Genomic DNA, 26,633 nt, shown 5'->3' with positions numbered 1-26,633 from the left:
ATTTTTGAATGTACAGAGATACCATGAGATCCTGAGGCCGGCCCATTAATCTGTCGCCATCCCCCACGTTTCAGCATAATAATGCACGGCCACATGTCACAAGGATCTATACACAATTCCTGCAAGTTGAACATTTCCCACTTCTTCCATGGCCTGCATACTCAGACATGTCACCCGTTGAGCATGTTTGGGATGCTCTGGATTGACGTGTACTACAGCGTGTTCCAATTCCCGCCAATATTCAGCAACTTCGCACAGCCATTGAAGGAGTGGGACAACATTGCACAGGACACAATCTACAGCCTGATCAACTCTATGTAAAGGAGATTTCACGCTGCATGAGGCAAATGGTGGTCACACCAGATACTATTTTTTTTTAATCCATGCACCTACCTTTTTGTAAGACATCTGTGACCAACCGATGCATATCTGTATTCCCAGTCATGTGAAATCCATAGATTAGGGCCTAATGAATTTATTTTAATTGACTGGTTTCCTTATGAACTGTAACTCAGTAAAATCTTTAAAATTGTCCGGGGGTATCGTCGGATGGGGCCACAGTGTCTCCTGTCTCAGCCTCCAGTATTTATGCTGCAGTAGTTTGTGTCGGGGGGCTAGGGTCAGTCTGTTATTTCTGGAGTATTTCTCCTGTCTTATCCGGTGTCCTGTGTGAATTTAAGTATGCTCTCTCTAATTCTCTCTTTCGGAGGACCTGAGCCCATGCCTCAGGACTACCTGACATGACTCCCTGACATGACTCCTTGGTGTCCACCTGGCCGTGCTGCTGCTCCAGTTTCAATTGTTCTGCCTGCGGCTACGGAACCCTGACCTATTCACCGGACGTACTACCTGTCCCAGACCTGCTGTTTTCAACTCTCTAGAGACAGCAGGAGCGGTAGAGATACTCTGAATGATCGGCTATGAAAAGCCAACTAACATTTACTCTTGAGGTGCTGACTTGTTGCACCCTCGACAACTACTGATTATTATTTGACCATGCTGGTCATCTATGAACATTTGAACATCTTGGCCATGTGCTGTTATAATCTCCACCCGGCACAGCCAGAAGAGACTGGCCACCCCTCATAGCCTGCCTGGTTCCTCTAGGTTTCTTCCTAGGTTTTGGCCTTCCTAGGGAGTTTTTCCTAGCCACCGTGCTTCTGCATCTGTATTGCTTGCTGTTTGGGGTTTTAGGCTGGGTTTCTGTACAGCACTTTGAGATATCAGTTGATGTAAGGGCTATATATTTCAATTTGATCTACTTTATATTGGAAGACATGTCATTTCATGACTGGTAATCTCCTCCTTCGTCAATAAAGCATGTTCATACCATTGAGAGTATCAGTTCATACTGGAGTCATCTTGTCCCTCTAGTGGGTAGAAGTGGTCCCTGCAGTTCAAGTCAGAGGAACATGAGTTTTAACCAAATATTGTGGCTGAAGTGGAACAAGGACTAACTAAATACTGGAATTATGCCATTTGATAGAAAAACAAGGATAGATCATAACATGTTAATACTTACTAATCTAATTCTGTGTGACAATGACTCAAACATGTTTTAAAATGTTTTATTTCAATGTCAGAATGAGTTATGTACAATAGGACAGAAACAAAACATTACCTCAATTCATAAATACTCCTCCACAACTGGTTGTACAGTATATGCATCACTGGATGTGTCCAGGTGTCCCCCTCTGTTCCCCAGAACAGTACCAGGTGCCTGAAAAGGCTCCGTGATACTAACAATCTTCCTCAAGATCATCAGTGACAAATACAAGGAAATGGAACACTCAACTTATGCACACCCTCAACACCATGGTTCTCTCCCTCATAACCAACTAGAACTGACGTAGTGAGAGGAGAGATGGAGAGAAGGCCCCGAGCCCATACCGGTCTGTGCTAATGAGCTGAGGCAGTCCTCGGTTCTTTACTCTTGCAGTGATGGGAGGAGTATGGAAGTGGAGGAGCGTAGCAACACTATGGGGGATCTTAGAAGCGGAGCCAGTACATGGCACTGCGCATCCTGTTGTAGTCAGGCAGCTGCTCAATGGGGCCTGTACAACAGAGAGAAAGACAGATGAGAGGATAGAGTATGGACTTCCAGACTATCCAAGACAAGAGGATAAAGGTGCAAAGGCTGCTTGGAAGGAATACTGATGTGTGGTAACTAGGGATGCAAATTTCTGTCAATTTTTCTGCCGAATTACCGACCATTAACCAGTCAAACTGAATTTTTTTCCAAGGTAAAATTGTGACCAACAAACTATGCATGCATACAAGGAAGTGACATTTTTCATTAAGAGCTTAATTGTTTTAATCAAAAGACTATAGCCTATTATTTAACATCCACCTCCTGTAATGAAGCAGCCAATTTAACATTTGCCAAAATGCAATAGCGGGCAAACACTGTTCTGAACAGCGCACCCAAGGCTCCCGAGTAGTGCAGCGGTCTAAGGCACTGCATCTCAGTGTTAGCAGACGTCACTACAGGCCCCGATTCGATCCCGGGCTGTATCACAACCGGCCATGATTGGGAGTCTGATAGGGCGGCACACAATTGGCCCGGCGTCATCCGGGTTAGGGGAACGTTTGGCCGGGGTAGGCCGTCATTAGAAAATAAGAACGTTTTTAACTGACTTGCTTAGTTAAAATAAAGGTTAAATAAAAATGTAACCTAATGTGAGCAATTCCATATCAGAAATCTCAGAAACAGAGGGATTCTAATAGCAACAACTACAATGGGTTGTTAGGATGGGGTTGTTAATGACTAGGATGGGGTTGTTAATGACTAGGATGGGGTTGTTAATGACTAGGATGGGGTTGTTAATGACTAGGATGGGGTTGTTAATGACTAGGATGGGGTTGTTAATGACTAGGATGGGGTTGTTAATGACTAGGATGGGGTTGTTAATGACTAGGATGGGGTTGTTAATGACTAGGATGGGGTTGTTAATGACTAGGATGGGGTTGTTAATGACTAGGATGGGGTTGTTAATGACTAGGATGGGGTTGTTAATGACTAGGATGGGGTTGTTAATGACTAGGATGGGGTTGTTAGTTAATATGACAAGGATTGTGCTTCTGGACAATAAAAGAAAGTTGATATGAAAACCAATAGAACAGGAGAGAATTGCTGGTTAATGTCAAGAGGAAGTCTTTATAAAATAATTGCCTCCACTTTTCTATGGCTGGATTTTGGCTACTTTGAAGCAAGGTAAGAATTGCTCTATGAACTAAAGTAAAACGTTCAGGTTTCAAACAATTCTACTGCCTCAAGGTCACATTGCAAAGTGGCGTGTGACGCGCTGATAGCCTATGCTCTACGCACGCGAATGGGAGGTGCGCTTTATGTGTTGAGATGGAGAAATAAAGTAGCTCTTTAAAATCATGGCCATCAACAGTTACACTTGATTGCATTTAGAATAGTTATTTGTTGCGCAAAGACCGGGCTTACGAAAGCACGTTTCACTCCTGTACCGGCTTTTTGAGGAGCTGTTCTTGTGCTGTCTGACAGGTGCTAGTCTATTCCGTTTCTCAAACTAGGCTCTGTATGCTGTGCGCATGTGATAAGATCAAAATAAACAAAACCTAGAGACCGATAAGCATGACCAGTCAAATGTATTTTTCGGCAGCTAACCGATTTAAGTCAACATCCCTAGTGGTAACTTACCAACAGCAGACACGGCGGGACACTTGTCATAGATGTATTTGGAGCAGACGTCACGCACCATCTTGGGCGTCACAGCCTGAGGGGGAGACAGGGACAGAGGTGGTAGGAAGAATGTGGGTGAATGTGGGGGTCGGGGGGAGAAAGACCATAAATAGCACCCTCTAGGTGGTAGGAGGGTGTAACAGCCGTATGTGTGGTGCAGAGAAGGGGGATGCACTCACGTTGATGCGGGCGTCCCACTCGGCCAGAGGGATACGGCGGCCGTAGTTCAGGACATGCCTGCCGATGTCGTCACATATCGGTGTCGTTCCTACAGGACAGCAGTAAGGCAGTGTTAGTGGGGACCAAGGAGTACTAGTTCACCATGTCATCTCCAGTACAACCCCAACATTAACATGGGAAAAAACAGCACATTTCTATGTTTTGTAGTAAGAGGAAGATGAGTGTTTCCAATGAAATCAACCAATTAGTAGGCAACACCGACTCACAAATGGTTAAAATCACATGATGCATACCGATGTCATTGGAAACACACATCTTCCTCTTTCAATACATTTTACATGTTGATGTTGGGGTGATGCTGGAGATGAGAACGTTTCTGAAATGGCCATTTACGCTTCTTATGGGCAACATGAGGTAAAGATCTTACCGTTGAGCTGTCCCACCAGGCTGGCCTTGAGGGCATTATTGGCTCTGGCAATGTCACTCTCTGTCACTGTGGTGCACAAGTTCATCCTTCAGGGAGAGAAAGGAAAAAGGAGGGTCAATACCATCAAATTGAATAGGTAGAAGTACACAGGCTGAGGACAAGTGTTCGACCAGGACTGCATCCATGTGTAGCTCGAGTGTACGTATTGTAAATCCCAACTAACCATGCGTTCTGTGACCAGTGCATCATGTCATCGATGTGGTGTTTGTCGGTGACAAAGTAGATGCCCAGCAGACCAGTGTCGCTGTAGGAGGAGTGGAAGGCCTGGAAGCTGTGGCACAGACTCTCCTCTGAGGCTAGACGAGCCAGGCGGCTGCTCAGGTGCTTTCCACCACCGAAAGTGATGTCATAGCTGCCAATGATGGCGTTAGCCACCATGAGAGGCACTATGTCTGGGCTGGCGGCACTGGCACCCTCCACAGCGATGGCAATGTGTGCCAGGGGCATATCGTCATCACGCATGCGGATCTACAAAGAGGGAGACAACGAAGGGTTAACAATATGAACATTCTAAATAGAACAAAGAAAAGCTCCGGGCCTCTCGAGTGGCGCAGCCGTCTAAGGCACTGCATCACTACAACCTGGGGTTCCATCCCAATACCGGCCGTGACCCCCACAATTGTCCCAGCGTCGTCCGGGTTAGGGGAGGGTTTGGCCGGGGGAGGGCTTTACTTGGCTCATCACGCTCTAGTCGACTCCTTGTGGCGGGCCGGGCGCCTGCAGGCTGACTTCGATTATCAGCGAAATGGTGTTTCCTCTGTCACATTGACGCAGCATGCTTCTGGGTGAAGCGAGCGTCAAGAAGCGCGGTATGGCGGGTCGTATTAGAGGACACATGACTCAACCTTCGCCTCCCTCTCGCCCATTGGGGAGTTCCAGCGACGAGACAAGATTGTAATCACAAAAAATAAAACCTGATGGGATACGTGCGCCCTTGTTCAGACATCTGTTAATTCAGACAGAGAGACCGGAGCGTTCCTCACCTCGCTGCCAGAGAAGCGGCAGGGGGACAGAACAGGCACAGCATCATCCTCGTATTCAAAGGAAACGCCACTGAAGTGCTGCTTGGCCAACCCAACCAGCTCCTCGTGAGTCACACCTACACAGGAGACAGGCAGTGAGCCATTACAAACAAGGACGACATTACACACACACACACACACACACAAAATCAATCAGGGCCGGTTTGTATTTGCATATTATACCTCTCTACACAGCCTTAACATGGCAGTATGGGAGACATACCTCCAGCAGCTGCCAGCACCATGCGGGGGGCCTTGTAGTGGCTCCTGATGAAATCTACCAGATCTTGTCGACTCAAAGTCCTGAAGGGAAGAGACAGATCTAAACTAACTCGGAGTGCTGTGAAATGTAACAGGATGCTGTAACGGGTATGTGGGACTTTCCCTAGTGTTTTGGCTTGGCCCTAGCATGCTCTCACCCAATAAGATTCCCTGGTAGGCTAAGTGTGTGTACCTGGCGTTTTGGGATGGCCCCAGAACACTGTGTCCTAAGGGGGTGCCCTGGAAAGCTGTAGCGTGCAGCAGGTCCAGACACACGTCCTGCAGACTGCCCTCCACCTCCTCCAGCTCTTTCAGCACTACACTCCTCTGCTGCTCAATGTCAGCCTCGCTCAGGGCATTGCTCTGCAGCACCTCGGATAACAGCGCCACCGCTGGGAATAGAGTACTGATTCAGTACACACACACACACACACACATATATCCACGACAATAACTACACTGAACAAAAATATAAACAACATGTAAAGTGTTGGTCCCATGTTTCATGAGCTGAAATAATAGATCTCAGAAATGTTCTATATGCACAAATTTGTTTACATCCCTAATAGTGAGAATTTCTCCTTTGCCAATGTAACCCATCCACCTGGCAGGTGTGGCATATCAAGAAGCGGATTAAACAGCATGATCATTAGACTGGTGCACCTTGTACTGGGGACAATTAAAAGGCCTCTCTAAAATGTGCAGATGTCACAACACAATGACATAGGTGTCTCAAGTTGAGGGAGGGTGCAACTGGCATGCTGACTGCAGGAATGTCAGTTAATTTCATGTTAATCTCACTACCATAAAGTGCCTCCAAAGTAGTTTTAAAGAACTTGGCAGGGAGTCCAACCGGCCTCACAACCACAGACCAGGACCACCACATCCAGCTACATCACCTGTGGGATCATCTGAGGGGGGCGGGAGGGGTGATGAGTATTTGTTTAATAAAGCCCTTTTGTGGAGAAACTCATTCTGATTGGCTGGGCCTGGCTCTAGTGGATGGGCCTGGCTGCCAAGTCGTAGGACTATGCCCTCAAATGGCTGCGCCCCTGCAGAGTCATGTGAAATCCATAGATGAGGGCCTAATTCATTCATTTCAATTGACTGATTTCCTTACGAAGTGTAACTAAGTAAAATTGTTAATTGTTGCATGTTGTGTTTATTTTTGTTCAGTATAATTGGCCAAAAGGCAACAGGTGATTTACAACTACCGTATATTCCGGACTATAAGCCGCAACTTTTTTCCCACGCTTTGAACCTCGCGGCTTAAACAATGACGCGGCTAATATATGGATTTTTCCCGCTTTCAATTTTTTTTGGGCCAAAAAAAACACATTCTGTGACGTGCTCAGTTTTTTGGTGGCATGAAGCTTTCATTAGACCAATGAAATTGCCGAACGTGTTAAGGTCAAACAGTGACGAGAGCGACAATGAAAACGATCCAATATCGGATGAAGCAATTCTGAGGCTATTCAACTCCGACACCGAAGGAGATGACTTCAGTGGTTTCAGTGCACAGGAGGAGGAAGATAGTGACCAATGACTTTCTTGGTAGACTACGGTTTACTGCTAATTTTTTATTTTTTTGTTACAAGTCATGTTTCGTTAAAGCCTATTTATTTTTGTTACAAGCCGTGTTTCATTAAAGCCTGTGTAAAGTTCATTTGTTTCAATGTACCGGTAGGCACTGGCGGCTTATACACATGTGCGGCTTATTTATGTTCAAAATAATATATTTTTTTAAATTCAGTGGGTGCGGCTTATATTCAGGTGCGCTCAATAGTCCGGAAATTACGGTACAGTGGATTTGGAAAGTATCCAGACCCCCTTCATGTTTTCCACATTTTGTTACATTAGTCTTATGTCATTTTATCAATTTTAGAATGTTTACCTCAATCTACACACAATACCCAATAAAGACCAAGCAAGAACAGGTTTTTCAAAAAGTATTCAGACCCTTTGCTATGAGACTCGAAATTGAGCTCAGGTGCCTCATGTTTCCATTGATCATCCTTGATGTTGCTACAACTTGATTGGAGTCCACCTGTGGTAAATTCAATTGATTGCACATGATTTGGAAAGGTACACGCCTGTCTATATAAAGGTCCCACAGTTGACAGTGCATGTCAGAGCAAAAACCAAGCCATGAGGTCAAAGGAATTGTCCGTAGAGCTCCGAGACAGGATTGTGTCGAGGCACAGATCTGGGAAAGGGTACAAACACATTTCTGCAGCGTTCAAGGTCCCCAAGAATACAAGGGCCTTGGTCAAGGAGGTGACCAAGAACCAAATGGTCACTGACAGAACTCCAGAGTTCCTCTGTGGAGATTGGAGAACCTTCCAGATTGACAACATCTCTGCAGCACTCCACCAATCAGGACTTTATGGTAGAGTGGCCAGACGGAAGCCACTCCTCAGTAAAAGGCACATGACAGCCCGCTTGGAGTTTGCCAAAGGGCACCTAAAGGACTCTCAGACCATAAGAAACAAGATCCTCTGGTCTGATTAAACCAATATTGAACTCTTTGGCCTGAATGCCAAGCGTCACATCTGGAGGAAACCTGGCACCATCCCTACGGTAAAGCATGGTGGTGGCAGCATTTTGCTGTGGGGATGTTTTTCAGCGGCAGGGACTAGGAGACTAGTCAGGGTCAAGGTAAAGAGGAACGGAGCAAAGTAGAGAGATCCTTGATGAAAACCTGCTCCAGAGCGCTCAGGACCTCAGACTGGTGCAAAGGTTCACCTTCCAAAAGGACAACGACACTAAGCACACAGTCAATACAATGCAGGAGTGGCTTCAGAACAAGTCTCTGAATGACCTTGAGTGGCCCAGCCAGAGCCTGGACTTGAACCCGATCGAACATCTCTGGAGAGACCTGAAAATAGCAGTGATACTTCCCATCCAAACTGACAGAGCTTGAGAGGATCGCTGCCCAAGGTGCTCCAACAAAGTACTGAGTAAAGGGTCTGAATACTTATGTAATTGTCTAAAAAAGTTTTTGCTTTGTCATTATGGGTTATTGTTTGTAGATCTGATGAGGGGAAAAAACAATGATCAGCTTTAGAATAAGGCTGTAATGTAACAATGTGTAAAAGGTGATGGGGTCTGAATACTTTCCAAATGCACTGTATATACACAAACACACTCACTCAATCTCTATGACGTGGGGTTTATAAGAACCCCACATACACCACTGAATTATCACATCTTATAAACAGTCTCCATTCCTTATTCCTGTCTCATTGTGTCTGGTTGGCTCACCTTTGGGCAGGTCCTTGGACAGGGTCTTCATGTAGTAGGCAGTGTGCTCCCGGGAAGTGTATGCACTCAGGTGAGCACCCATGGACTCCACCTGCTGCTCCAGGGCCATCTGGGGGTGCTTCTTTGTCCCCTGGGGAAAAGAAACCAAGGGAAAAGGGGAGAACAGAAAAGTGTCAAATGCTTTTGGGCCAGTCTGGTCCCTTATGAGACTCAAGGTAGATTTCACAGATGTCACTGCTGTTATGTACCTTGAAAGCCATATGCTCCAGGAAGAACCCAGCTCCATTGTTCTTCTCAGTCTCGTAGCGACTTCCACAGCTGATCCACAACCCAACCTGAGAGAGAGTACAGGTGGAACTTATACTATGCTGCGCAAACAAATAGACAGTCAGGTTCATCTGAAATGTGACTGTATTACGCAATGTTTCCCTAAACCATCATGAACAGTACTTCGATTGTATAATCAGTGACACAGCAGAGGTCCTTACAGTGCATGTGCCGTGTCCAGTCTCCTCAGATGCGATCCTCAGGCCATTGTCCAGGGTAGTGAGACGGGTCTCCGGAGCTCCTAGAAGGCTCTGGGCGTAGGTCACCGTCGCCTGGCCATGCCGTAGAGACAGCAGGATGGGCTAGAGGGAGAGGATAGTCAGCTGTGAAGAGATTCTTCAGCAAATAGTACATTCATTTGGTTGTGTTGATAAAGACTACAGCTGGTGTACGGATAACATATGAAATTGCTGAAATCATTTGTAGCAATGGGATTTAGACAGCAAAATATGATTTTTTTTACCAACTCAATGTCATCGTGGCCAATAAAAAGGTTAAATGGACAAGAGATAAAGCGCTTGTGGGGTGATCTGCAGACTTGATCCCACAATAAGTGATAGCCACCAATTTACTCGTACAGCCTGTCGACCTTTGCTAGCTAATACGTTGGAGGTGACAGTGAGGGGCTATTTTTTTTATCTTCAGTGAGGGTCCGTCAAGAAAACACTTCACCGGTTAGCTAGCATAGCAGCCCACTACAGTTTGAAGTGAAAATAAACTTCATAGTTAGCTAAGATCATATAATGACTTTCTAGCGAGTTCAACTTAACATATGGCCAGTGGAATGTGATTACCAGTCAGCAACGCAACTGGTCGACTACTAAAGTATACTGTCATCATTTAGCTGGACAAGAGGTAACCAACATCTGCTAGCTAACTGGTTAACGATTGGGCGAATAGCTAAGGACAACGTGGAAGATGGTCAAAATGACCTTGGGTTAGTTCTTAAAATCGAATAAACGCAGGTATAGGTTAAACTAACATGATGTCAACATTTCCACTCATATTACGTAATCTACAGTGATGTGTTGCGCCTTTCCTGCCAGTTGACCTTGCGCTAACTCCAATATAATGCTTACCGGCTAGCTATCACTTTGTCTGGTTACACAGCCAAGATAGCTAGCTAACGAGCTACAGCCAGAGATATACCTCTGCTACAGCCTACACAGGGGCTTACTTTTTTTCGCTCTGGTGAAGGAAAGGCAGATACCAACCAACAACGTTATTTTCCTTACAGACCCCTCAAATGCCAAGATGTTCCTGAATACTTACGCTACGTGCTTTGGCTAGGGCTCGACCCACCGTGCTCCCGACTCGGCACACGGACGCTGCCATCTTTTCCTGGCAAATAAAGAAAGATCAGCTGCGCGCACGTTCTACTACGTGGACGCCCGCGAAGTCCTGTATAGAACTGTGACGTCAGCGCTTCCCACGGTTCACACAAGCAGCAGCGCCAACAAGTTGGACAAAGGCTACACTGTAGCAGCATGCACTGTTATCTAAATGACAGTATTATACAGAAATGCTAAACAAGCTAGCTAAGTGGATTCAATACTGACTTTATTATAATGAGGTAGGCCTACAATGGCTGAGTGCAAAAAACTGCTTAAAACATTAGGCAGCAGAGGTCCAATACCCCCCTCTGTCAGGAGCTCTTGTAAGTTCCCCTCCATACACATATGGTCCCTATGGGTGAGGTTCTGGTGCCTGGAGATGTTCTGGAACCTGATCCCAGCATGGGGTACCAGAGGAGTGGGCACACGCAGGGCAGGGGGCTCCTTGTCTGGGTCTTGAAGGTTAATGACCTAACTATCAGGGGCAGCGGGGGGCTTATAACCCTGGGGCCTTATAACCTAGGGTCTCCACCAGCAGTCCATGATATGGGACTGGGTGGCAGATGGAGGGAGTTGACAAGGCTCAGGCGCTGCAACCTCCAGGACTCCGCGGCCAGGAGCTTCTCAAGAGACAGTAGGGGCTGGACTCTGATGACAGAGGTGAGGTGTCGTACCACAGCCTTCAGCCACCTCTTAGAAGAGGCCGGCTTGGGTTTCTCTGCCACAGCCTCGTTGTCCTTGCTTTGGTGATGCCGTCTGGTTCGAGGCTCCGGGGAATTTGATGTTTTTTTAGGATGACGGCGGGCCATTTGATCTGAGAGCCCTCAACAAGGAGGTTGACCCCCGCATACTGAGGCACCTCCCTGTTACCTATAGACAGAGAGCAAGAGAGAACATCTGTATAACCTCTTATTCAGGGAAGAGGTAGTCTGGCTAACACCGAACTCTCAAAGTCCTCCTGACGTCAGAGTCTGGAATGGATCTTTGGTGTTGGCACAATGCGTCGATAATGAATGTAGTTGTGCTTTTACTGGTTGCCTCCGTCTTTCTCACTCAAACACCCACACACACATCCACACACAGCCTCCGAGTGAGATTTATTGGTTCCCAGTCTTTAATGCAGGAAAGGTAAAATGGATTTAAGTTAAGTTCTACCAGCATGTTACTTGTGCTACCAGAGGAAAAAAAACTATAATCTTTACTCCACACACAGAGACGCGTACAAAGCTCTCCCTCGCCCTCCAAATGGCAAATCTGACCATAACTCTATCCTCCTGATTCCTGCTAACAAGCAAAAACTAAAGCAGGTAGTACCAGTAACTCAATACAGAAGTGGTCAGATGACGCAGATGCTAAGCTACAGGACTGTTTTGCTAGCACAGACCTGAATATGTTCCGGGATTCTTCCGATGACATTGAGGAGTACACCACATCAGTCACAGGCTTCATCAATAAGTACATCAATGAAGTCGTCCTTACAGTGACTGTACGTACATACCCCAACCAGAAGCCATGGATTGCAGGCAACATCAGCACTGAGCTAAAGGGTAGAGCTGCCGGTTTCAAGGAGCGGGGCTCTAACCTGGATGCTTATTACAAATCCCGTTATGCCCTCCACTGAACCATCAAACAGGTAATGCTTCAATATAGGACTAAGATTGAATCCTACTACACCGGCTCTGACGCTCGTCGGATGTGGCAGGGCTTGCAAACTATTACATACTACAAAGGGAAGATCAGCCACGAGCTAGCTGCCCTGTGATCGGAGCCTACCAGATGGGCTAAATGCCTTTTATGCTCGCTTCGAGGCAAGCAACCCTGAAGCATGCATGAGAGTACCAGCTGTTCTGGACGACTGTGTGATCACGCTCTCTGTAGCCGATATGAGTAAGACCATTAAACAGGTCAACATTCACAAGGCTGCAGGGCCAGACGGATTACCAGGACATGTACTCCAAGCATGCGCTGACCAACTGGCAAGTGTCTTCAATGACATTTTCAACCTGTCCCTGACTGAGTCTGTAATACCAACATGTTTCAAGCAGACCACCATAGTCCCAGTGCCCAAGAACACCAAGGTAACCTGCCTACATGACTACCGACCCGTAGCCCTCACGTCTGTAGCCATGAAGTGCTTTGAAATGCTGGTCATGGCTCACATCAACACCATTATCCCAGAAACACTAGACCCACTCCAATGTGCATACCGCCCCAATTGATCCACAAATGATGCAATCTCTATTGCACTCCACACTGCCCTTTCCCACCTTGACAAAAGGAACACCTACGTGAGAACGCTATTCATTGACTACAGCTCAACGTTCAACACCATAGTGCCCTCAAAGCTCATCACTAAGCTAAGGACCTTGGGACTAAACACCTCCCTCTGTAAATGGATCCTGGACTTCCTGACGGCCCACCCCCAGGTGGTAAGGGTAGGTAACAACACATTTGCCACACTGATCCTCAACAGTGGTAGGCCTGATCACCGACAATGATGAGACAGCCTATAGAGATGAGGTCAGAGACCTGGCAGTGTAGTGCCAGGATAACAACCTCTCCCTCAACGTGATCAAGACAAAGGAGATGATCATGGACTACAGGAAAAGGAGGGCCAAGCACGCCCCCATTCTCATTGACGGGGCTGCAGTGGAGCAGGTTGAGAGCTTCAAGTTCCTTGGTGTCCACATCACCAACGAACTAACATGGGCCAAACACACCAAGACAGTCGTGAAGAGGTCACGACGACGCCTATTCCCCCTCGGGAGACTGAAAAGATTTGGCATGGGTCCTCAGATCCTCAAAAAGTTCTGCAGCTGCACCATCGACAGCATCCTGACTGGTTGCATCACTGCCTGGTATGGAAACTGCTTGGCCTTCGAACGCAAGGCACTACAGAGGGTAGTGAGTATGTCCCAGTATATCACTGGGGCCAAACTTCCTGCCATCCAGGACCTCTATACCAGGCGATGTCAGAGGAAGGCCCTAAAAATTGCCAGACTCCGGCCACCCTAGTCATAGACTGTTCTCTCTGCTACCGCATGGCAAAAGGGTACTGGAGCGCCAAGTCTAGGTCCAAGAGGCTTCTTAACATCTTCTACCTCCAAGCCATAAGACTCCTGAACGGCTAATCAAATGGCTACCCAGACTATTTGCATTGACTCCCCCATCCCCATTTTAAGCTGCTGCTACTCTGTTTATTATCTATGCATAGTCACTTTACCTCTATGTACATATTTACCTCAACTAACATGTGCCCCCGCACATTGACTCTGTACCGGTATCCCCTGTATATATATTTTTAATTTTATTTATTTAACCTTTATTTAACTAGGCAAGTCAGTTAAGAACAAAATCTTATTTTCAATGACGGCCTACCCCGGGCCAAACCCGAACGACTCTGGGCCAATTTTGCGCAGCCCTATGGGACTCCCAATCATGGCCAGATGTGATGCAGCCTGGATTCAAACCAGGTGACGCCTCTTGCACTGAGATGCAGTGTCTTAGACCACTGCGCCACTCGGAAGCCTCGCTACTGTTATTTTATTGTTCCTCTTTAATTATTACTAAAAATGCACTTATTTTTCTTAACTGCATTGTTGATTAAGGGCTTGTAAGTAAGCATTTCACTGTAATGTCTACACCTTTTGTACTCTGCGCGTGTTGCAAATACAATTTGATTTGAGTGCCGACCCCTTCCATTACAAAGGTTGGATTTTCAAATCCAAACAACAAGAGGTCTCAACCCCAGAGGAAAAAAAAAAACATTTGAGAGAATCAATCAAACCCGTCACACAATTTCTGAATATTGCATTAACAAATGGCCTTCTTCCCAGATCAGTGTGTCACAGCTCTCCCTACGCTGTGAGTCACTTTGGCCGTGAGTATATATGCCACGTTCAAAACAACTGCAACTCGGAAATCTCAGAAAAATCGTTTAACAGTCATCCAACTCGGAATTCCAAGTTGTAAACTGGCATCTTTCTAGAACTCCGACTTTCTGACCTGAAGATCGCTGACGTCATGACCTGTTTTTTTTGTTAGTTTTTTCCCCTAGTTCCCAATCTTTAAAGCACCAATAAACCCTGGATTGCTGATGCTATGTATTGGTCAATGGTCGGCCATATTGGCACTCCCCAGAGAAACAGTCCTCCATAGGAATTAATGGAATTCTACAGTATTTCAATTAAACGTTTTAAAGACAAAATTACATGCATTTAAGTATTTTTGTTGTTGTAATGGGGACAGTAACATAACATAAAATGTCAAGTTCTAACTTGCATAATATAAGTTAAAAGTATGTGTTAAGGTGTCCGTAATAGAATAAACATTGCAAAAACAAAATGACATTAATAAATGCATTAAAACTACCCTTTCCTCAATAAAAGGCACACATCTCACCTGTTTGTATATCAGCTGAAAGCCCCCAGTGTGTACCCCTCGGTCCAGCCGGAGGTCCAGGACCACCCAGGGAGTGTCCCCCTGCACAGCAGCACACAGGGGTGTTGTCACTGCTGTAGAGGTGCCCATGGTGGGGCTGGCGTTGATCTCTATCAGCCAGGGCATCGACCTGTGGAATAAAATATGTTTAGCTATCTACCTTTTCACTGCCAATAAAAACAAATACTGATGTAACTAAGTGACATCCATAGATATCTCCTCTAGCAATTTAATAGGATATGTCAAACCTTCAAAGTTCCAGAATGGTCCGAAAATGGCAGCCATACTCCCAGTCAGTATGGGTGAGTTAGTTTTACATGGCCCGTTGCACCGGGTAGCCCTATGATAGAATGTCGCGGTCCTGTCCTCCTTGGGGGAAAACAAACCCGTGGTTATATTTGTTACCACATTGGCTCACAGCAAAATCTTGACCTTTTTCCAAAGGCAATTTTTTTGTCTGCTTGTTTTAGTCAATTATAAAACTATGTTTAAGTACAACATGTCTTACCTTTCAACATTGCTCCTAAGCCTTCTCACTACTTAGAAAAACTGTAGGGCTTCGCTGATGTCATGCCCCTTTTCATGACGGTGCTAGCAGCCATGTGAGTTGGTGCATTCAAGACAACTGGGAATATGTTTCCTTGGAAAGCTGTGGGTTTAGATGGTGGGCGTGGCAGGCCAGTCAGTGCACCTGAATTTTAGAGAACATTTTCTCAAATTTCTCCATGGAGCTGTGAGATGTTTTTGCAGTTGTAAAGCAAATTTTCTGCAATTCTTCACATTTTGCCATATGAGGAAATATTGCAGTTTTAAAGATAATCTTATACAATTGACATATTCTGCCATGGAGCTAAGAGAACATTTTGCTGTTTTAAAGCAAATTTCCTGCAATTCTATGTGTTTTGCCATGGTTAAACCTGTTTTATTTTGCTCAAACATAATAACAAAATATATACTGCTAAATTTTCAATTTTCAATTCTCGCTGACTGTCTAGCTTCTATGTTGGTGATTGTTAGATCTCAAAGATTATATGTTATATAATCGTTTGAATGGAATGTTGGCATACAGTGATGGGAAGAAAAAAAAAATCGTTACAGTTACATATTGGTATATTATTTTTGACAATATCGCAATATTATTTTTTGCACTAGTTGGCTGTACCTGCACCAAAACTCCAGGGGCCTCATTTGTCAATCATGCTTAGGCACAAAATAGTGCGTAAACCAAGCGTGGAATCATTTCATTTTGTGAGAGTTAACAATATGAACCCGAGTGTGCGTAAATATACACACAGCCATGACCATGTGTACACACAGTCCCAAATGGTTGTCATGCATAGAGAGCAAAATATCCACTATATATACAAAAGTATGTGGATTAGGCGATTTCAGCCACACTCGCTGCTGACAGGTGTACCAAATCAAGCACACAGCCATGCAATCTCCATAGACAAACATTGACAGTAGAATGACCTTACTGAAGAGCTCAGTGACTGTTATTGTGAAGTGGAAACATATAGGAGCAACATCGGCTCAGCTGCGAAATGGTAGGCCACACAAGCTCACAGAACGGGATTGCCGAGTGCTAAAGCTCGTAAAAATCGTCTGTCCTCGGTTGCAACACTCACTGTAGTAGGATGTCCCTTGGGGGTATCCGTACCTATGTATGACATGCGAGGGTTAGGTTAGTAAACATGCTGGAGCTAGAACCTCATTGTCGTGCGTCCTTATTTTAGATCATACTACATGGTGTCGCCGCTCCTTATTTTAGATCATACTACATGGTGTCGCCACTCCTTATTTTAGATCATACTACATGGTGTCAGTAGTGGGTTTAAAATTCACATAAATGTGAAGGACGAACCAAGTAAATCATACATTCAAGCTGTTTCAAAGCAGGGAGGGCACATTGTTGGAGATAAAACAGAGCATATCATTATTTTGCTCAGAGGAGGTACAGCAGGACAGCATCTTTCTGGGAGAAGTAAAGGAAAACAAGGCTGGCTGGCATTCAGACATTAAAATCAAATGGGGAGGTTGTGTCATTTAAACTAGACACTGGGGCAGCAGTGACAGCTATCCCAACTAGGCTGTATAGCTATAGCAGAGATGGCCCTTTGCTCTCTACAAACAAAAAACTGTACGGGCCCAGTAATACGATTTTACCAGTGGTAGGGCAGTTGGTGATTAAATTGGAGAGTAAAGACAAAAGTGCCATCCAGCCTGTCTTCGTCATTGACTCTCTAGCCAGACCGTTGCTGGGGCTGCCAGCAATTGAAGCATTGCAACTCATTGAGAGAGTGAGCAAACTGGAGGATCCAGGTGAGGTTTTCAAAAATAAAATCCCAAAAGTGTTTTCTGGTCTAGAAAGGATAGAAGGTGACTACAAAATCCACCTGAAAGAGGATGCTGTCCCCTATGCCCTTACCACCCCTCGCCGTGTGCCTATCCCTTTATTGGCCAGAGTAAAGGAAGAGTTGGGGAGGATGGAAGAAATTGGGGCGGTGTCTAAAATATAGAGTCCCACTGACTGGTGTGCAGGGATGGTAGTGGTCCCAAAAGCCAATGGGGACATAAGGATCTGTGTGGACATGACTAACTTGAATGAGGCACTCTGCAGAGAGACAAATCTTACCATCAGTGGAGCAGTCACTGGCTCAGTTGGATGGCTGACAAGTCTTCACAAAGCTGGATGCCCGCTCAGGTTTCTGGCAGAAACCAGAAATACAGCTAAAATTAAGCACTAACCTTTGATGATCTTCATCAGATGGCACTCATAGGACTTCATGTTACACAATACATGTATGTTTTGCTCGATAAAGTTCATATTTATATCCAAAAACCACATTTTACATTGGCCCGTAATGTTCAGAAATATTTTGCCTCCAAAAACATCCGGTGAATGAGCACATCAATTTACAGAAAAACTCATCATAAACGTTGATAAAATATTCAACTGTTATTCAAAGAATTATAGATAAACTTCTCCTTAATGCAACCGCTGTGTCAGATTTCAAAAAAGCTTTACGGCAAAAGCACACTTTGCAATAATCTGAGTACTGCGCTCAGACAACAACATCAAGCAATACAGATACCCGCCATTTTGGAGTCAAATAAAATCATAAATAGCATTATAAATATTCACTTACCTTTGATGATCTTCATCAGAATGCACTCCCAGGTATCCCAGGTCCACAATAAATGTTTGTTTTGTTCGATAAAGTCCATAATTTATGTCCAAATACCTCCTTTTTGTTCGTGCGTTCAGTCCACTACTCCAAATCCAGGAAGTGCGCCGAAATGTCACAACGAAAAGTTAAAAAAAGTTATATTTACGTTCGTAGAAACATGTCAAACGATGTATAGCATCAATCTTTAGGGTGTTTTTAACATAAATCTTCAGTAATATTCCAACCAGACGATTCCAATGTCTTCAAAAATGAACTGGAACACAGCTAACGCTCACGTGAACGTGCGCCACTGAACTCATGTCATCAACTTCCAGGAGCTCTTGTTCGCTCAAGATTCACTGTAGAAGCCTCAAACAACGTTCTAAAGACTGTTGACATCTAGTGGAAGCCTTAGGAAGTGCAAAATGAACCCTAAGTCACTGTTTACTGGATAGGCCAGGACTTGAAAAACTACAAAATTCAGATTTCCACACTTCCTGGTTGGATTTTTCTCAGGTTTTTGCCTGCCATATGAGTTCTGTTATACTCACAGACATCATTCAAACAGTTTTAGAAACTTCAGAGTGTTTTCTATCCAAATCACTAATAATATGCATATCCTACCTTCTGGGCCCGAGTAGCAGGCAGTTTAATTTGGGCACGCCTTTCATCAGGGATGTCCCTTGGGGGTATCCGTACCTATGTATGACATGCGAGGGTTAGGTTAGTAAACATGCTGGAGCTAGAACCTCGTTGTTGTGCGTCCTTATTTTAGATAATACACTCATGACAAGAACTGTTCGTCGGGAGCTTCATGTAATGGGTTTCCATGGCCGAGCAGCCGCACACAAGCCTAAGATTACCACGTCAATGCCAAGCATCAGCTGGAGTGGTGTAAAGCTCGCCATCATTGGACTCTGGAGCAGTGGAAACACGTTATTTGGAGTGATGAATCACGCCTCACCCTCTGGCAGTTCGACAGACGAATCTGGGTTTGGCGGATGCCAGGAGAACGCTACCTGCCCCAATGCATAGTGCCACCTGTGAAGTTTGGTGGAGGAGGAATAATGGTCTGGGGCTGTTTTTCATGGTTCGGGCTAGGCCACTTAGTTCCAGTGAAGGGAAATCTTAACGCTACAGCATACAATGACATTCTAGATGATTCTGTGCTTCTAACTTTGTGGCATCAGTTTGGGGAAGGCCCTTTCCTGTTTCATCATGACAATGCCCCCGTGCACAAAGCGAGGTCCATACAGAAATGGTTTGTCGAGATCGGTGTGGAAGAACTTGATTGGCCTGCACAGTCCTGACCTGAACCCCATCGAACGCCTTTGGGATGAATTGGAATGCCGACTACGAGCCAGGCCTAACCGCCCAACATCAGTGTCTGACCTCACGAATGCTCGTGGCTGAATGGAAGCAAGTCCCTGCAGCAATTTTCCAACATCTAGTGGAAAGCCTTCTCAGAAGAGTGGAGGCTGTTATAGCAACAAAGTGGGGACCAACTCCATATTAATGCCCATGATTTTGGAATGAGATATTTGACACGGAGATGTCCACACACTTTTGATAATGTAGTGTATATTCTAAATGTGTCAAATTGTGAGCGTAGGCCTAATAACAATAATAAAATCTCTATTTAATTGTTTTTCCATTGTGAATTCCTGCAACATATCTTGACAGGCTATACTGTATATAATTTGTCTACATCAGTGCATTTGTTTCATTAATAATCCATATAAAGTACAGTAATTTGTTAAAGGCATGTGAAAGTGAAACCATTGTTGAAATACTATAAAAGACTGGGATAATGGGAAATTAAATGAGAGATGCCTGATCTTGCTCTGTTGGAAGATTTGACACGCGCTGCATTTCGCAGAGTGCGTTTTAGCAACAGGTGGGACTTTATTGCAGAAAGTAGGCCTACAGATTGGCTTATCAGATATCGTTTCCCAAAACCAATCTCATAAGATCTTTGTGAGGATTTAAGACCTGTACTTTAGAAGGGCAAGGCAAACACATGCCATTCCATTGCACATCAAAGTGCTATCCACACTTTTCAGCAGGAACCAATGTTTTGGATGCAATCATCAGCAAAATGAACTGTAACATACAATTTCTATACACCATCGCACAACAGGTTAAAGTCGAGAAGGGTTACTTTGCCATCAAAGGGTTCCCAAATACGAAACAGAGTAATAGATGGCACCCACATCGCCATAAAAGCACCATCCCAAAACAAGTTCAAATGTGAACAGAAAAGGCTTTGACTCTTAATGTGCAGGTGATAGGTTATATGATGCACAAAAGACACTGTTGAATGTGGTGGCCAGGTGGAACGCATGACTCGTTCATTCTGCACAACAGCAATGTTGGCCTATACGCCTACAGGAGGGAGCTGTTGAGGATGGATGGCTTATTGGTGAGTGTTGCCTACTCATTTGAAGTATATTTGTCATTGTTAAAGCAACTTGAATTGTCTTAATGGTCCTCTCTTTGTAGCTATATGTTTTTATTTTTACTGGTCAAGCCACAACTGAACGAGCCAAATAAAACCTTTTGGTTGTAGGCCTACTCAATCTCTGACATTAGCACCTCTATTTCAGACTGAGAAAATAGTCTTTTTCTTAGATTTTTTTCAGTTGCACTGTTGTAAGCTATTTCATGGTACAGCGTTGTATATTCCCCCACAGGCTTTAAAGGGATGATTTTGACCATATATGGTTAATGTTTCGAAATGCAAATAGCTAAAGGTCGTGGCTATTGACGCTAATGCTGAAAACAATTGGTATTTATCAACAGTTATCTTTGACCGGTGTGCGTATAACACTTTTGATAGAAGTCCAGAATCCCGGAGTCGCCTCTTCACTGTTGACATTGAGACTGGTGTTTTGCAGGTACAATTTCATGAAGCTGCCAGTTGACGACTTGTGAGGCATCTGTTTCTCAAACTAGACACTAATGTACTTGTCCTCTTGCTCATTTGTGCACCGGGGCCTCCCACTCCTATTTCTATTCTGGGTAGAGCCAGTTTGCACTGTTCTGTGAAGGGATCTTCATTTTCTTGCCAATTTCTCACATGGAATAGCCTTCATTTCTCAGAACAAGAATAGACTGATGGGTTTCAGAAGAAAGTTATTTTGTTTCTGGCCATTTTGAGCCTGTAATCGAACCCACAAATGCTGATGCTCCAGATACTCAACTAGTCTAAAGGCCAGCTTTATTGCTTCTTTAATCAGAACAACAGTTTTCAGCTGTGCTAACATAATTGCAAAAGGGTTTTCTAATGATCAATTAGCCTTTTAAAACGATAAACTTGTATTAGCTAACACAACGTGCCATTGGAACACAGGAGTGATGGTTGCTGATAATGGGCCTCTGTACGCCTATGTAGATATTCCATAAAAAAGTCTGCCATTTCCAGCTACAATAGTCATTTACAACATAGTCATTTACAACGAAAAATTTGCTTTTCTTTCAAAACAAGGACATTTTGGGGTCACTTAGAAATGTCCTTGTCCCTGCCAATCCCCAGCCCTATTGGCATATTGGCAGTTATTTAGAAAAATATATGGAATCATTCCTCTAAACCTGGCTGGCTTTTTATACCATCATAAGAAGGTTCATGTCCATTCTACTATTCTAACTCTTAATTCTATGGTGACATAATTCACACCTAGCATGAAGTTGGCTCCGTAGAGTTCGAAGCTGCCTCTGCTTGACTCCACCAGGTCTTGAGCAGTCTGCAGACCACAGCCTTCTTCATCCCCGGGACCACCAGAGACCCCCCACTGTGCTGCTTGGCCCTGCCCAGATAGGAAGGCCCGGAACTGGTCACACGTCCACATGTTGTCCTCAGGAACCTCTGAGTGATGCTGCTAGGAGGGCTGCAAGTGCTTCTGGATGAAGTTTTTACACATACTGACAGAACTGGAGGGAGAGGCTACAGAGGCGAAATGAGGTGGGACAGAGATTATAGGAAATTAGCGACAAAGTGAAATTTGGAATCAACATTGAAAAACATAGTAGCAACTGGGTAAAAATGCCCCCTCAGCTGTCTAGTGTCTCCACTGAGTAGGGCAGGGAGGAGAAGCTTAGGTAGCACGTCTTATAGAACCAGACAGTAAGAGGGTTCCAGTCAGTCACAGGAAACAACTGGCGCAGGTCGAACTTGGTGCAGTGAACCAGCAGCGGGTGTTCCAGGTACTTCTGCACCACCCACTTACTGTCCACCAGCTTCAGGATGTCATCCAGCCTTTTGGCACACATGAGGGACATGGAAGAGTCCCACAAACAAGGTAACCGTAGGCTTACACTGTAAGTATCATCAAATAAACACACTTAAATAAAGTCACGTCTCTTCTCCTCTTGGAACACACACACCTCTGCGTCAGGACTTGGCCCCATGTTTGACGATCTATATGTTGTGGATTCTGTCTGTGTCGAACTATGGACTGACCTCACAAAGCCTCCGCAACATGGCCTGACAGCTGTCCACATAGTGAACACGGTCCTCTATCTCTACACCATCACTGAGAAAGGGAGGGAGAGAAGTGCCAATAAGATGCAAAGAGATGCATGACAGAGACACATAATAATCATACTATATAGAATACTTACTGGACAACCAGGTAGTAATTGTGGATGAACTCCAGCCACTCTTGTTCTGTTAGGGGATGGCTGTGTTTACAAGGCAATGTCTCTCATTGTGTTCCAAACTTTCCAGGAAGTCCTGGCACACTTGTAGTCAAATCAAATCAAAGTTTGTCACGTGCGCCGAATACAACAGGTGTAGACCTTACAGGGAAATGCTTACTGACCCTAGGCCCTAACCAACAGTGCAATTTTTAAGTAATACATAGGTATTAGGTGAACAATAGATAAGTAAAGAAATAAAAACAACAGTAAAAAGAGTGAAAAATAACAGCAGTGAGGCTATATACAGTAGCGAGGCTATATACAGGCACTGGTTAGTCGGGCTAATTGAGGTAGTATGTACATGTAGGTATGGTTGAAGTGACTATGCATATATGATAAACAGAGAGTAGCGTAAAGAAGGGTTGGCAGGGGGTGGGTGGCGGGACACAATACAGATAGTCCTTTTAGCCAATGTGAAGGGGCACCGGTTAGTCGGGCTAATTGAGGTAGTATGTACATGAATGTATAGTTAAAGTGACTATGCATATATGATATACAGAGAGTAGCAGCAGCGTAAAGAGGGGATGGGGGGAGGACACAATGCAAATAGTTGGCTGTCAATCATTCTGGGGCCACCAATGACATGGCTTGACACTTGCATGCCTTCCTCTGACCTAAAGGATTGGACAATAGAATGAAACCCAGAGCTCTGTTTGACCTAAAGGATTGGACAATAGAATGAAACCCAGAGCTCTGTTTGACCTACACTGGGGGGTTTGATGAGGTATGCCTCTTTTTGTGAGGAATGTTTTACTTTAACATGATTGCTCAGTTGATCCAGCTCGTGCCACCTCCCACCTCTCTCGCCCGGACTCCTCTCTCTCTCTCTCTATATGTGTGTGTGTGAGAGAATCAAATAGCAAGGGGTTAAAAGTGGAAGGTAAAAACATGATCAAGGCTATAGAGTTTTTATTTTTACCTTTATTTAACTAGGCAAGTCAGTTAAGAACACACTCTGATTTAGAATGACAGCCTACCGGGGAACAGTGGGTTAACTGCCTTGTTCAGGGGCAGAACGACAAATTTTTACCTTGTCAGCTCGGGGATTCGGTTACTGGCCCAAAGCTCTAACCACTAGGCTACCTGCCCTCCCTGGAGTTAGAGATTTCCTAAAATGAAAGGTGGGAGGTAAGAAGAGGAATATGAACAGAGGGTATAGTCAGAGAAATCGGGGTAGGAGAAAGTATGGAAAACTAAAGGGATGTACTGTAAATCCCACCAAGACGAATGAAGTGACGCATTCCGTTAGAGGAGGGAAATAGGAAGATCAGAGAAAGAGGGTTTGGGATAGAGAGCGGTGAGGATTCTGATCGCTAAACTCATGTTTCTTATCCTCTGCCCCAGCCTGTAGCAGCGTGGGTATAACGAGTCAGGGTCTGCAGCATCAAACCAAATGATCACAGTGAAAAGGTAAAGAGTTTATTATTTTCTCCCCTGTGAAAGTCAACCTTGGTGGTGAAGGTGCCTGCTTTGGCATAGTGATTGGTCATCTGCTCCTTTGTAATGAGCGGTTGTCGATTGTCTCTCTATCTGTCGTCCAATAGAAATATGTCGTTTCGTCCTCACCAAAAAGATGAGCAGTCGTTTCGTCCGACTGTCAAAAAGATGAGTGGGGAAAATCCACAAAAACTTTGTGCTACAAGAATTGATCATATGAAAATATAAGCCACACACACACACCCTTGAGCAATGCAGTTAACCCCCAACAACTGCTCCCACCTCTCTGATTCAGATGGGTTGGGTTAAAAGCGGAAGACACATTTTGGTTGAATGCATTCAGTTGTGCAACTGACTAGGTATCCCCTTTCCCTTTATTGTCATCTGGGTCTGTCTCTCTGGGCTGTCTAAACAGATCATACAGGGAGATTACAATCTAGTCTTTAAGATAATGGTCAATGGTGATTAACAAACTGGTGAGAATGAATTACTACAATTTGCAGTGGCCCTCCTGCCTCACCATTGTCATCAGCATCATCATCATCATCCTCCTCATCTCCATGGTGACAGTGCTGGTTTCGACATGGCAGACAATGCTCTAGCCATCCCCTCGCCCTTAGGGCAGCCCGAACCCCAGTGTTTGGACGCAGTATGGAGAACACCTTACGCATGAGAGAGAACTTGAACTATTTGCACATCGTTGCAACACTGTATATAGACATAATATGACATTTGAAATGTCTTTATTCTTTTGGAACTTCTGAGTGTAATGTTTAGTGTAAATTTGTATTGTTTATTATCTACTTCACTTGCTTTGGCAATGTTAACATATGTTTCCCATGCCAATAAAGCCCTTGAATTCAGAGAGAGAGAGAGAGAGAGAGAGAGAGACAGAGACAGACAGAGAGACAGAGAGAGACAGAGAGAGACTCTATCTACATGGCCTTAAGCATCACATACAGTATATGGACAGAAGGATTGTGCTATTTTAGAATCTTACCTTTACAGCTTTCTCCACCAGTACTTTGGCTGTCTGCAGTCTCTCTGGTTTGATGATGGGCAGGTTGAGCAGGCTGTGCCTCACTCTTCCCTCACCAGGTGGCACTGATACACACACATGTACATAAACACACAGTCAGATACAGTGGCTGTAATAACCAATTACTTTACAAGCTGTTTAAGTGTTACTGTAGGCCTAGTCTGTGTTTAGTATGAATGGCTAGTCAGAGTGTTAAGTGTCTGAGGGTTCTGCGTGCAGGCCTGCATGGTGTTTGCTGTTGGCCCTTCTCTGTGGTGAGGTTCAGCGCATTTGAGTGCGTCGCTGGCACAGGGCTCTGCTCTGCCGGTGTTAATGGGGGGTTTCCCTCCTAGAGGGTCTGAATCTGAGGGGGGGGGGGGGACAACTCAAGCCATCTACATGCGGTTTGGGGTACATGTAGCAATTCAGTGTTCTAACCAAAGTTCTGTATTCAGTCAAAACAAAACACATTGCTGTGACAATGACACCGAACAATTGGCAGAGTACTAACAAGTAAATAACATGACATGCTGCTAGACAGTCTAAGGGAAGAATATAACATCCTCACATCTCCATGTAGGCCTAATGTGCACAGCAGATAAATGTCATGAAGTTCACAAACCCCTGGGAGTGTAACTGAAGCCTAAACCTCGACCTGTTCAGCCCAGGACCAAAAGAGCAAACATGAAATGTTAATAATGCCTAACCTCTGTATTCAAACATTAAACCATCTGACATTTTCAAGTGTGACCTCGTGACTTATCCAACCGTCTTTATACATACATACGGTATACACACACAAAGGCTGAATCTACTGAGAGTGTAAGCCATACAGAACACCCATAGCCTATATTATATCTGCTGCTGAGTCCAGTGGAAAATAAATGCTGCACTGTAGCAGAAATGCAAGAAACCCCTATTAGTTGAAATGTGGCTGTGTGTATTCTCCTTATCTTTGACAGACAGATGATTACAGCTGGTATCCCTCACCACTGTCAATGCTTGGTGTTGGGCTTCCATCAGTGTGCTGATCTCCCTCCTGCCTCTGCCCCGGATGGACACACTTTCTGGGCCCTGGGGCCCCTGGTCTCTACTCCCTATACCATGTTGTCTCCAGCTTGTACTCTTCTCTTAAGTCTCTGTTTGGCTTGATCAGTTTGCCATAGTAACTGTACAAATAATTCACAGGTTATTGTGAGGTTTCAATTATGGAAACTATAATACCCAATGCATAATTACAAACATGTCATATCCATTCAACTGTTTACATCCACTGTTTATCT

At 44.7% G+C, this 26,633-nt stretch overlaps 2 protein-coding genes across 2 annotated transcripts; both read right to left on the bottom strand.

Annotated features, from left to right (window-relative positions):
* Positions 1-1,554: 1,554 nt before the first annotated feature.
* On the bottom strand, positions 1,555-10,675 carry LOC106582918 (cytochrome b-c1 complex subunit 1, mitochondrial). Its single transcript, XM_014166544.3, has 12 exons — positions 10,526-10,675; positions 9,415-9,555; positions 9,175-9,261; positions 8,927-9,056; positions 5,856-6,054; positions 5,625-5,704; positions 5,363-5,478; positions 4,543-4,847; positions 4,320-4,405; positions 3,892-3,980; positions 3,671-3,746; positions 1,555-2,054 (listed from the first exon to the last, which is right to left on the bottom strand). The coding sequence occupies exons 1-12, from the start codon at positions 10,586-10,588 to the stop codon at positions 1,990-1,992; spliced, it is 1,437 nt and encodes a 478-aa protein (XP_014022019.1). The 5' UTR covers positions 10,589-10,675; the 3' UTR covers positions 1,555-1,989.
* A 424-nt stretch (positions 10,676-11,099) lies between these two features.
* On the bottom strand, positions 11,100-25,684 carry LOC106582784 (tubulin monoglycylase TTLL3). The gene is made up of 6 exons (XM_082967804.1): positions 22,253-25,684; positions 22,124-22,140; positions 21,822-22,075; positions 14,989-15,157; positions 11,447-11,457; positions 11,100-11,343 (listed from the first exon to the last, which is right to left on the bottom strand). Exons 1-6 carry the CDS (start codon positions 22,473-22,475, stop codon positions 11,100-11,102), a joined length of 918 nt encoding a protein of 305 aa, XP_082823930.1. The 5' UTR covers positions 22,476-25,684.
* Between the last annotated feature and the right edge of the window lie 949 nt (positions 25,685-26,633).

The sequence above is a fragment of the Salmo salar genome, chromosome 22 (genome assembly GCF_965601325.2).
Source record: "Salmo salar chromosome 22, fSalSal1, whole genome shotgun sequence".
Taxonomy (NCBI): domain Eukaryota; kingdom Metazoa; phylum Chordata; class Actinopteri; order Salmoniformes; family Salmonidae; genus Salmo; species Salmo salar.
Note: the sequence above shows the minus strand (reverse complement) of the source record. Positions and strands in the feature narration are given on the sequence as shown.

Excerpts from the sequence above, each read along its gene's own strand:
- LOC106582918 (XM_014166544.3), bottom strand. The coding sequence starts at position 10,588 with ATGGCAGCGTCCGTGTGCCGAGTCGGGAGCACGGTGGGTCGAGCCCTA. Across the intron at positions 9,262-9,414 it reads CTGGACACGGCACATGCACT|GTTGGGTTGTGGATCAGCTG; the intron begins GTAAGGACCTCT and ends ACTCTCTCTCAG. Across the intron at positions 3,747-3,891 it reads AGTGGGACGCCCGCATCAAC|GCTGTGACGCCCAAGATGGT; the intron begins GTGAGTGCATCC and ends TCTCCCCCTCAG.
- LOC106582784 (XM_082967804.1), bottom strand. The coding sequence starts at position 22,475 with ATGTCCCTCATGTGTGCCAAAAGGCTGGATGACATCCTGAAGCTGGTG. Across the intron at positions 15,158-21,821 it reads AGAATAGTAGAATGGACATG|GTCGATGCCCTGGCTGATAG; the intron begins AACCTTCTTATG and ends TTTATTCCACAG.